This window comes from Cnephaeus nilssonii, assembly GCF_951640355.1.
Source record: "Cnephaeus nilssonii genome assembly, chromosome: 12".
Taxonomy (NCBI): Eukaryota; Metazoa; Chordata; class Mammalia; order Chiroptera; family Vespertilionidae; genus Cnephaeus; species Cnephaeus nilssonii.
In genome coordinates, this window is record NC_137083.1 from 13,907,607 (window position 1) to 13,919,937 (window position 12,331).

A 12,331-nucleotide genomic window follows, 5' to 3' on the forward strand; every position below is an offset into this window, starting at 1 on the left:
TCACGTGGAGAGTGGGGAGTGTAGAGTGTAAAGCAAATTGTAGGGTGTGAATTGCAGTAAACTGATATGGGTATTAGACAAGACAGAGTATCCAGACAATAAAGCATGCAAGAATTAGATTAAGTCAGGTAGGGAAATGCTAACATACCTTCCTCTAAAGCTATTAGAGTGTGAGTTGATTTCTGGCATCAAGATGATGGATTGCATGGCCAGTGAGAGGGCATCTAAATTCATCAATTGGAAACTGAAAGGTCAGGTGTGCTGGATCATCCGCATTCCCATCCCTCCTTCACTCTAGCCCTGCTCTGTGCTGCAGGCAGCGAGTCCTGACCCTATGGACGATGTCACCCATGATCGCTTGCCTCCCACTGTCCAGTGGGTCTTGGCCATTGGGAAATGCCACAGCACATCAGCATGTAGGAGAGAGGTCAGGTTCCTGGCCGTGACCACACCCCTCAGTGACTACAGCTGCTCCCTGGGAGCCTCTCACTTACTCCTGTAGCTCCCAATGGGATCCAGTACTCACACTTACCTCCCTTTGCCCCTCTTTGCTGGTTTATGGTTATCTCATCACATTTTGGTTAATTTCCTCAAACCTACCTACACTTCTGTAAATAGTCCCTTTATTAAACACATTCAGAACCCTAGATCAGTGGTCGGCAAACTGCGGCCCGCGAGCCAGCCTCGGTTTGTCGCTCTGTTGACTAATGAGTTTGCCGACCACTGCCCTAGATGAATGTGCCTCTTTTTTTTTTTTTTTTTTTGCCAGAATGATCCATTAAGCTAATAAAGCATATTGAAATATACTTGGGATGCAAAGATATTGGCTTTATATTTCAAGATTTTACAGTCTATCCTCAGCTCTCCTGCTCTTTTCTCCCATCGGTTTACTAGCGGAAGTTGGCCTCAGGATCAAATTCCCAGGCTTGCCCTAATTTAAGAGCTCTTAGACAACTCGTTTTACATGGTAATTATTAGAGGCAATAAGATTTAATAAGTACAGCTCCCCGCTCACAGCCGGAGCTTCCTATCCGGTCATGTTTCCTGGTTTCCTGGGGGAGTTCGTTCATGTTCCAGAACAGCTTTGTGTTTGCTTCACACCCATGGAAGTCAGGCTTTACCTAGATTTTGTAACTTTGGGGATGATGCATCCGATTAGTCCCGTTTAGGCTTTAATTTGGGTTATTCATCTTAATATATGTGGGATTTTCAAAAGGAACCAATTATCATGATTTAAGTACTCTGTTTCTGCACAGAGATGTATTTGCCAGGCCAGCACTTGGCAGTCCGGTCATTCTCAACCACCGCTCACCTTGACACACATCTGCTTACTAATCTCTCCTCAGTGTACGTTCCTAATCAGGTCTATCTTGCCAGCAATAGTTTTTAAAAATCGGTTTACTTTTTTTTCCCCATGAGAATAAAGAATCATGAGATACATTGTCAGCAAATTTTATGAGGATTGTTCTCAGGCAAAATTGGTTTTGGCCTGAAGAGATTTTTTTTTCTGATAAGTGCATCCATTCTGCTGTACCCACATTAGCAGGACAAGAATAGATGCGATGCGGGCACTGGCAGTTTGGTTTGCAAGCTGTGTGTGGATTGCTGTAGTACAAGATGAGAAGACACACCTAACTGCTAACTCCTGTGCATCTTTCCTATTTAGGAAGGACAACATTGTGGGCTCCTGTGAGAAAAGTAGAGTCAAGACAGCTGAATTTTGTAGAATCTTGGTGTTGGGAGAGACACTGAGGTCATCTTGTCCACTCACTGAAGAACTGCCTTCCCTGGTTCTGTAATATTGTAGACAGGCTCTGCCCCCGTATGCACTCTGACGAGGAATCGAAACTGCAACCTCTAGGTGTACAGAACAATGCTCCAACCAACTGAGCCACCCGGCAGGGCTATCCATTTACAATTTTGTTCATTTATTTATTCATTTAGTTAATGTTCTTTCAGTATCTGTGAAGTGTCAAGACCTGGCTGTTCATTGAGAATTCAAAACTGAAGAAGCTATGGTACCTGCCCACAAGTGAGTTTATGCTTTAGAAGGGAGACAAAAAGTGTGTCAGCGTGTGCTCCTTGGAATGCTGAGTCAGAAGGACTCATGTGCTGCCCAGGGGTCACAGATGGGCCAACCAAATCAGACTGGAGGAGATGGTTCTTGAAGTCAACTTTTTGGGATGAATAAAAGTTAAAACCAAGAAGTTATGATATGAAAAGAGTCATAACAAACTATTGCTATACATGCTGTCATAGTCTGTTTCAGCATCTATAACAAAATATGGCAAACTAGGTGGCTTACATACAATAGAAATTATTATTTCTATCAAGGTACAGTCAGGTTCAGTGTCTGGTGAGAGCCCACTTTCTGATTCATAATTGGCCATCATTTTACTGTGTCCTCACATGGCAGAAGAGATGAGGGATCTTTTCTGGGGCCTCTTTTATAAGGGCACTAATCCCTTTCACAAGGGCCCCCCCTCATAACCTAATTACCTCCCGGAAACCTCATCTCCATCATACTGGGGATTGTAATTTGATATATGAGATTTTGGATGGGGGACACAAACGTTCAGTCCATAGCAAATGCCTTCCTATAAATAAACATCTTCAGTTACTGTGTTCACAAACTTGAGGGAAAACAGTATTGTGACCTGTGCCACTTGTATGACCTTGCATGCCATGGAACCAAGCTAGGTGATTCTTTATGTTCTCCATTTGAAAGGGTCCCTGGTGCTGCCTGCTTCAGACAAAGTTTGATTATGGAGCACTGGACCACAGGAGAAATGTGGAGGATCCTGACTGAGGCCCAATGGAGTAGGAAAGGGAGATTAGAGAGCAAAAAAAATACACATCTTGCCAAGTTCATAGTTTAGCCCATAGTTTGACCTATTCATGTGCTGGAAGCCAATTCCAGCATGTCATAATTGCAAGAGTTTCATCAAAAGGTTGATGGAAACTTGGGGACTCAACAAGGGCTGAGTCACATATGTTATCACCTGTTGGGAATGGCTAAAGGCATTTCCCCCAAACCTGAATAGGATGATTGTTTGCTGTCAGACAGCTCAGAACATCTTAATCTACATGTTATTGCCTCCTGTTGGCCAAAAACCTGAACAGCGAAGGCAATTCCCCAATCTGACAATGCTTCTGTACGAAACCCTACCCTTTGAAGTGTATATATCCACCTTGTCTTAGGACAATTTGTGTTAATAAAAAGCAAGGGGTCCTAAGAAAAGGAGAACCTGGTTTCTTCAGCCAGGCTCCTCAGACCCCCAATGCCTTTCAAAATTATCTTTCGTCTTTGGACTCTTACTTAATCTACGCACAGCCTTCTCCAGATTCCAGAACCCTTCTGGATGCCGGATCAAGACCCAACCGGTGTTAAATGACGCCCCAATGTCTGGCATTCATGCCCAACCCCTTCTTTTCATGTGCCCTAGACTGAGGGGCAATACCATTTAGTGAATGCCTGCCTTAATGTTGTGTTAGTTACATGGTGTCTTATATGTGAGTTGCATGAGAGCTTCATTTGGTAGAATTCTGACAGAGAGAATAAATAATTGACACTCAGGTTCAAAACACAGTTATATCATGTGATTGTAATGAGCTTTGTAATAGAAAAGTGACTAAGTTGAGCGGATAAAGGATGCCTCCTAGTAAGAGTGACCTTTGAGTCATGTGAGATAGAATTCTTTCTTTTAAAGATAATTCACGCACTCTCTTGCTTGCTCAGTAATTTGCATGTTCAATAAACATTTATCAAGTGACTATCACATGCCAGACCTCTCTGTGTTAGGAAGAGAAATCGGGGTCACAGTTCTGCCCTGAAGATGTCACAATTTCAAGGAGAACACAGAGGGAGTGGATAATTAGAGGTCAGTGTGATGAACGTCATGACAGGGTTCTTTGGGCATCTCATCTGGATAGAGGGAGTTAGTGGCAGGAGACTCGTCAGTGAAGATGAGGTGATAAATATGAGTTGCCTCGTATGGGATGGTTTGTGCCATAGATCTATGGGTGTATAGATTCAGTGAGACTTAGAATTCTAAGCTCTGCTTAGAAAAAATGTGCCTACACATAAAATTTTATATGCTTTCAGAGGATTCTCTGCGTCCCTAAAGCCCATCCACAAGCCCCTACTTAAGCCCTCATGTAAGAGTTTATGCTCACAGAGCGGCAGGGACACGAGGCCATGGAGAACGCCAGTGGCTGCTTTATGGGAGTGCTTGGGAGAGGAATATTTTCCATTATCTCTGCTAATGGAAAACTCAAGGAAGCAGTTGTGGCAATGCCAGCAGGGCTGAGAAGTCCCTTAGTGATCACTTTCTCTTGTTAGTGTTGGTGGTAAGTGGAAATATAAATACAGACCGAAACATGGCTCAGGACAAATTAAGACCTGCTAACCTGGGAACACCAATTTTTCACCTGTTTAGGAAAAACAAAAATCGATATTTTTATTGCCCCATAGGTATTTTCATCTTAAAATAAGTATGTCTTTTATGTGAGTAAATGAAAGAACCAAGTTTTATTTCAAAGTACAAAAGCTGATCATGATCATGGAAGTGAATCTAAAGTAAGTCAAAGGTACTGGTTCTATTATTCGTTCAGAATTCATGGGCAGGAGAGAAGTGTAGCCATAGGAAGAAAAGAAATCGGAGTTACTCACCCAAAGGATGGAACAAAGGTGGGGAGCAGGGCAAACTCGGAAGCCCTCATACTCCTGATGGCCCCTGTGATGCTTTTCCTCCTGTCAGCCATCTCCCCCTCCTTCAGCTGAGGACACCTGTTTATTGTTGAAGTTTCCTGTTCCTCCCACCATCCCTTTAAGAAAGTAGGGCAAGAACTGGCTTATGCATATCTGGGGGCTAACGTATGTTTTGGGGAGAAGGGAGTTTCTCACAGCATATTCCAACTATGGGCCAAGGCATGAAGCATGGTGTCTTCTGGGAATATACACCGTTCCCCACCTCACCTTTTGTATCATTGATGCCCCTACAGAAGTCCCTTCACTCCTGAGGTCTCTGCCACTTGTTTAGTCATCTGACCTCTACTCCAGTGGTGCTCTTGCACTTCCCTCAGTAGCTTTCTTATCTTGTCTCTTGCCTCACCATCTTCTGAGCCCATTTCCCCCAGTCATCTCCCTTAGGCCACCACCTTCAGCACAAAGTTCCATACGATGTTCTTGGTTCCCACTGTACTAAGAAGATAGAAGCCTTCTCCTAGATCTACCTAAGCTTCCTCATTATCTCTACTTATTTAAAAAAAAATCTTCATCCAGCCCTGGTTGGTTTGGCTCAGTGGATAGAGCATCGGCCTGCGGACTCAAGGGTTCCAGGTTCAATTCCAATCAAGGGCATGTACCTTGGTTGTGGGCACATACCCGGTAGGGAGTGTGCAGGAGGCAGCTGATGGATGTTTCTCTCTCATCGATGTTTCTAACACTCTATTCCTTTCCCTTCCTCTCTGTAAAAAAAATCAATAAGATATATGTTTTAAAAAATCTTCATCCATCCTCTTTCTTGTGATCCTCTCTGAAAGGATGAAGTCTCAGTCCTTTTATAGCCTAACCCCTCCACTGTGTTCCTGAACCTGTCACATCTTCTCAATACCCACTCTCCACCCTGCCTTCCCAGCCATGCAGGCTCTTCGGTCTGACTCCTCCCTTTCATGATGACATTCCTCAGACCTGGTTCACTCCCTCTCCATTCACTCACACCTCCACACCACTCTCCCCACCACTGGACCTGAAGTGATCTTCTCATCACTTTGTCTCAGACTTATCATCTCTGTGAACTCAGCAGCGTCAGACGAGCTTTTTCTTTGAATCTCCCGAGAAAGTGCTCTCCAGGTCTCCTGACTCATCTTGATTTTACTTTTTCATAATCTCTGCCCATAGGTTTCCTCCATGACTCCGATTCCCTACCGCTCCCCCCGGCTTTCTGTGTCTTCTCTCTTTATCCTTACCTTTATAATGCCCTTTCTCTCCTGTTCCCTCTTAACAATCCCATCCACTCCCCAAACTTGAATAATTCACAGATTTGTCTCTGTCCCTGACCTTTGTCCAGGGGCCTCAATCTTTATTTCTGTCTGCTAAACGTCAACAGCATGATGTGTTATCATTATTAAAATACCAGTTGTCTGAAACCAGATTCACCACTCTCACCAGAACCAGTTTCTCTGTACATTTTTGTCCCATTTAATGGCATCCCATTCTCTGACACCCACAGTCATCTTTGACCATCAAATCCCCCGGGTTATAGCTTTGAGTTGTCTCTTGCATTTGGCTTCATCTTAGGGTGCTGACTAAGTTAGACTTATGTTGTTATGGAGCCTCTTAACTTGTCATTTAAGGGCAGGGAACTTATTTTACTCATCTCTGCTTGCCACTTGGTGGCCAGCACAGTGCCCTTACCAGGGGGGTTCCTCATTGTTTGTTGAATAAATGACTGTAAATTAAGTGTTTTAATGCTTAACTTGCATCTTGTGAGCTACTTGTCATTGAACCGATTTTCCATCATTAGTTCTCTAAATACTGTTATTCTTAACCAAGCAAGCACTAGAATAAAGTTTCACACCCAGACCCCTAGCCATGCCACTTCTGCTCTTTTTCAGGAAGATCAAGTAGGTGAGGATGCATGGGTCGGGAGGCATTCATCTAACCTTCCTTCTTGAGAGCCAGCTATGATACAGAGGGTTATCATGTTTTCATGGCAATTTTAGATAACTTACATCTCCCTTTATACATTGATTTTTCTGCTTTTTTTTCTTCTTTATTTTTAACAGGTTTTCGAAATGGAAACCACCACTATGACATTAGGTGCTATTGATAGTACATCAATTTGATGCAGCTCGTCTCCTGCCCAGCAGAGTGTGGCTGCTCTGTGCACGGCCCTGTAATGCATATTAGTCGCACAGACATTAGGGAAGCCCTTCCGATCCATATGTGTGTGCATGGCCCGTGGAAGTTAATAACGCCATATATCACGTGCACAGAGAATGTACAACGTATGTCAGAACGGCGGTGGGCTCATGCAAAATGAGTATTGGCTTCTGAGAAGAGGAAAACCAGGGGAAGATTTCTCTCCTTTCAAATCTACTCCTTACTGAATTATTTGTTTCTGTGTGTCGCAGTATCCCAGGCCCACGCTTTTTCAGTATGTGCCCCTCTCTTTGGCCACCTTATTTCCTGTGGATAACAAAAGAAGCCCTTTGGAGAGACGAGAGATAGCAATTACACATTGGTATTCACGTTGCAGGAGTCGCACTCTGTCCCTTGGGGAGTTTAACAATGAATATCCCACATTAATTGCCACAGTAACTGTGTCTCTGACCTTGCTGAAGTGTAATACATCAGCTTTACATAGGAAAATTATTTGCCACCAAAAGATTTAAAAAGAATCATCATAAAATTATGTTGCTGTTTAGAATGACTAGTATTTTTTGTGTGTGTTTAAGAAGATCCTGGAGGACTCAAACGACTAGGTCACTGCATTGTCTTAGGACTCAGGATCCTGGGAGCTGAGATCATAATTTTATCACTGATTTGGTTGGCAGTTATAACAAGATGAGTGCCCTGCTTTCCATATGAAGGGTGAACAGCATACATGGAGATCCCTGTAGGTCTGTGGGTTTGATGGATAATAAGGCAGGCCAGACCCAGTGCCTCTTCTCCTTTGGGGAAGACTGTTCTTTATGTTTGCACTTAATTATAAGGCAGGAGTTTCTGCCAGCCGCAGAAACATGCAGGGGACCCTAGGACAGGTTTCCCTTGTTAAAGAAGCGACATCATTTTTAAGATAAAGCCTAATTTACTATCAACTTTTCTTGCTTTAATCTTTTGCTCAAATCCTCAGATATACAGAAACTAGGTTTTCTGACATGCATTTGGCTCTCTTACACTGACTGGCTGTCGCACATGGGGAGGATTTCACAGGACACACTCGGAGAGAGTTCATCGCTCTGGGTCCGCGGCACACTGCTGGGTCAGCAGCGAGCCCACTCCGACAGCCACGTCAGCGGCCACGCTGGCTCTGGGCTGTGGAAGCTGTGTGTGCAGAAATGAATGATTGTTCCGCCTTCTCTCCCTTCTCAAAGGGACTGAGGTGAAGAAAGTCAGGGCACTCACCCGTGACATCCGAATCTCGGCCTAGATGAGATTCTTACTAGAGACCCCTTGTTGCTTGTATTCTGGCAAAACAAGTACATGATAAATTGGAAGGCCCGTCTCAAGTCTGGGAAAAAAATGGACCTGAATGATTCAATGGGTAGCTTTAGGCCCACCTTTTAAAGCAAGGCTGTGACATGACTGAGTATACGTATCTACCACCACTATTTAATGTGGCTTGTGCACCACTATTTAAATGAGGTGCACAGACAATCGTGCATTAAAGGCCTAGGGAGGGGAGGGAGTGGGAAGGAGAGGGTTAGTGGGGGGGAGGGGACTTCTGTAATACCTTTAGCAATAAAGATAAATTGTAAAGAATATGTTGTAAATGACTTTCCCATTCTAAAAGAGTGATTTGTTTAATAAGCATTCACCAGGTAAAAGGGAATACACATGCAACTTGTATGTTGTGTTTGGTGAAACTTTGGATTCCTTAATTCAAACCATTCAGGTAGCTTTAACAATGAACAGTCTGAATCCTTATCCCCACTTGATGGGTTTTCTACTTGCTTTATTTTTTTAGCCCCTTTTCTGCCCCCATGCACAAAGGTCATCTTCTCACTTAACTCTACCTGCCGCCGCCGCAGGAGTTCCCTGAGACCCAAAGGGCTCGTGACATGAAAACACTTCAAAGTAGTTCTGTCTCCCTCATGCTTTCTGTGTCTGTCGAACTTGAGCCTGGACACTGTCCAAGAGGGAGATTCTTGGCCAGCCTCCTAATTTATTCTGAATCTTTAGAGAAATTATGGCACAAAACAACTCATGAAAAATGCCGCTCTCGTGAGCTCCTTTTTAATTTTCTCTCCCGTTTTCCTTCTCCCGTCCCCACGAAAGCAGGATGGTGAGGTGACCACAGTCCGGGAGCAGGAGCAGAGCGTCCTGGTGCTGAGGAAAGTGCAGCGCAGCGGCCCGGCCCCCCCAGGCGGCAGCGCCGACAGCGATTGGAGGTGAGTTCCCTCCGAGGCTCCGCTCCCGCTCCCTCTCGCTGCCTGCCTCCCTTCCCCGCTCCCCCTCGCTCCCTCCTCTGCCTCCTTTTCCTCCCCCTCCTTTCTCTCTCCGCCTCTCAGCGTTCTAGCTGACTGCAGAGCTCTCGGCAGCCAGATGGACTCAGTTCCCAGGGAAAGCCCGAGATGGCCAAGATCTCTTAGCATTTAGGGGATGCCTTTGTCAGGAGCCGGGCACAATGGGCAGCTCCCGGCTGCGGGTCCGCGACCCGCACTTGGAGAGGAAGGACTGCGCGGGGCTCTCGGACCGGCCGCTGCCCCTGCCCACCTTCGATGTGCCTTATTTCAAATACATTGACGAGGAGGACGAGGACGATGCGTGGAGCAGCCGCTCGCAGTCCTCCACGGAGGATGACTCGGTGGACTCTCTGCTCTCCGACAGATACGTGGTCGTGTCCGGGACCCCCGAGAAGATCTTGGAGCACCTTCTGAATGACTTGCACCTGGAAGACGTCCAGGACAAAGAAACAGGTAAGACCGGGCTGTCTCCTGCTTGCAGGCTCAGCAGCGGCTGCCCTTGTCCCTGTGTATCCTTAGGAGCAAGCCTCCCGCTGTGGCCGCCCCGGGGTGGGCTGACCCAGCGTCTGCTCCGTGCCCCTCCCCCTCGGCCCCGTGCCGTTTTGTTTAAATCCACTAAATGGACACACGGAGATCCGAGCGGCTGCCGGGGAAGTAGCTGTACAAAGAAGAGGAGACGCAGGCAGATGTTCTTGTTTCTTGGGCAGTTTTTACCAGACCTTACCTAAAGACGGTTGGCCAGAGGCCAGTGTTCATCGGGGAGAAATGCAGGCACAACGAGGGGTTAAGGAGCATTCACCTGGCCTGTGGGCGGCTCTGCACTGGGGGGAGCAGCCTCCCAGGGAAATGTCAACAGTTAATGCAACTGCTCAGCAACTATAAGCTGAGCAACTTCTGCCTTTTCCCAAGCGGCTTACACGCCGCTCGGAGCACGCCCTGCTGTGCAGAATAGGACACGCACAGCCTCTCGGTCCAGAAATTACAACTCACTGAAGTCTGACTGATGGGAATCCTTGTCTTTCCTATTTAATCGGGGAGCAAAATGCCCGTTTCGCTCTTTCACCTTTGCCCTTTTGCCAACACTACTGTTCCATGTACAGAAGGACCAGCCACACTTTCTTTCTCACAGGAGGGTGAGTACTTGCTTCTCTTCACCGGATTTGTAAATTGTTCCACAGCCTGGAGCAATTATTCCGATGACTAGGCCCCTGGCCAGAGCCTGAATCTGGTAACTTGATCCCCTGACGGAAAGGCACTTTTTGCTGCCACCACAGCACCTGGGATGCCCCCAGTTTGCGATCAGGTATTGACTGCAGCGGGAAGAGGCAGTTTTCAGTTGTCTTAGTACAAAGGAGCTCCGTAGGTTTTTCCAGGCAGGAAGGATTGTGAAATGACAGCATAGGTGGGAGCAAGAATTCCCTTGAATCCCAGAGGTTCCTCTGAACCTAACTGATGTTTGGCTCTCCGTTGCATTCCAAAGGACATTAAGAGAAACAAGGATGTGTGAAATATGTAGGTGGGTAAGGAAAACAAAGCAAAATGACCCAATCAGGTTTCCTACAGTGATGTTATGTTTTATCTCAAATTTCAAATAAATACTTTATTTTGCACAGGTAGGTTTGGGCAAAAAACAATCAGTAGTTGTCTTTTGTACACAAACAAGCCAAAGGAAAAGTGTAGTCTCGCAGCGTTTGCCGGGTGCTTTTGTGCGCCCATCGGTTAATAGTCTGTGTGTTTGAGCACTGTTCCCGTGTCCCCCTTTCATCAGAGAGCACCTCCTGGAGCCGCCAGGGTGCCCATGTACTGATCACCTGACTGCCTCTCACAGGTGGTTGGGACTAGGTTACCAGCAACTCACCTGCCACGAAGAGGCCACCTTTAAACATGGGTAGAGGTTCGGGGGGATTAAATGCTTTCTTCTTAATAGCACCACAATTTATTCTTTAATACAAGACTTTGTGCCCAGGTCATATTGACAAGGGTAGAGATTATGAAAGCCAACCCAAGGCCTCGCTTGATTTCTTTTTCTTTCTTTCCCGTTGCCATTAGTTTCCTGTGAAAGATGGCCAATCACAAGTTCCCACCGTTGAACACTGGGAGTGAGAAATCACCCCGATTACACTTCCTAACGCCAGGAGTTGCCTCCTGTCGGGAACTGGTGTTGTGCCTGGTGTCTGGTGACTGCTATTCCACTTTCTTATCAATTACACCAACACTGGGATCAACTGTGTCACTTTAGCCCCATGCTCAGAGGACTAGAGGCAGTGGTCTGACCTAAGTTGGGACTAGAATACTGGCAACTCCCTGGGGGCAGGCGGAGACGCCATTTGGGGTCAGCCTCTCCTCATTCCTTCTCCTTTTCGTAGCGTTTGTAAAGGACACACTTCAGATTGTTTTACAGACACTTGAGGGGGGAAATGGTAAGGACTTCTCTGACCAAAGGAGAATTTTATGACAATAAGGAAGTCAACTTTAGATTGATGTGCATGTAACAGTCACATGCAATTCTTCAAAACTTCATGCACAGTGCTGTCGACAGAGGAGCCACCATGTGGCTTTTGTTGATAAAATTGAAAGAGATCATAAATATGAAAGAAAATACATTTTGTGTACAAATTGCAGGACACCGGGTATGAGCGCACTGTCGTTTGAATGCTGAAGGAATCACATATTGAAAGTCCTCGAGGCTCCTTGTCCCTGAGGGAGGTGAAGTCGAGTTCTTTATCTTGGTCCGGCCGGCAGTCCTCATTACAGAAGGCTCTGTGTGCAGGAGCCTGATAGAGTCACATAAACATATGGAAGGCAGATGGAGGGGAATGAGAAGGGGCTGCAATAAAAGTGTGCAGCAGCGTTTTATGTTCTCGAGCGCCCCTGCTAGGGAGATGGAGCCATATGGGGCAGGGTGGAGCCATATGGCAGTCATCCGCCCGGGCCCGACGGCAATGAGGAGGAACGGGGTACCTGGGAGGAAATAAATGGTCCCAGTGGCTGCCATGAACCTGTTCTGGACCTGGCATTCCTGTACCCACTGGAGGTTGGGAAAGATAAACAAGCATGAGATGCAAATTTTTTCCCATCTCTTCTCCACAAAAGTCACTTAGTTGTGAAAGTGTAGGTGCAAGGCCAAGCGGAAGAAACC

At 46.1% G+C, this 12,331-nt stretch overlaps 1 protein-coding gene across 5 annotated transcripts in view; it reads left to right on the forward strand.

Moving 5' to 3' along the window:
• RAPGEF5 (Rap guanine nucleotide exchange factor 5) overlaps nt 1-12,331 on the forward strand; it is a 199,450-nt gene that overhangs the window by 126,937 nt on the left and 60,182 nt on the right. For 3 of the 5 annotated variants that reach the window (XM_079786281.1, XM_079786283.1, XM_079786285.1), the window contains 2 exons: nt 9,005-9,117; nt 9,557-9,645. In XM_079786281.1, the coding sequence (XP_079642407.1) occupies nt 9,005-9,117; nt 9,557-9,645 (202 nt within the window). The remainder of the gene's footprint in view (nt 1-9,004; nt 9,118-9,556; nt 9,646-12,331) is intronic. The other 2 variants (XM_079786284.1, XM_079786282.1) reach the window with 1 other exon arrangement.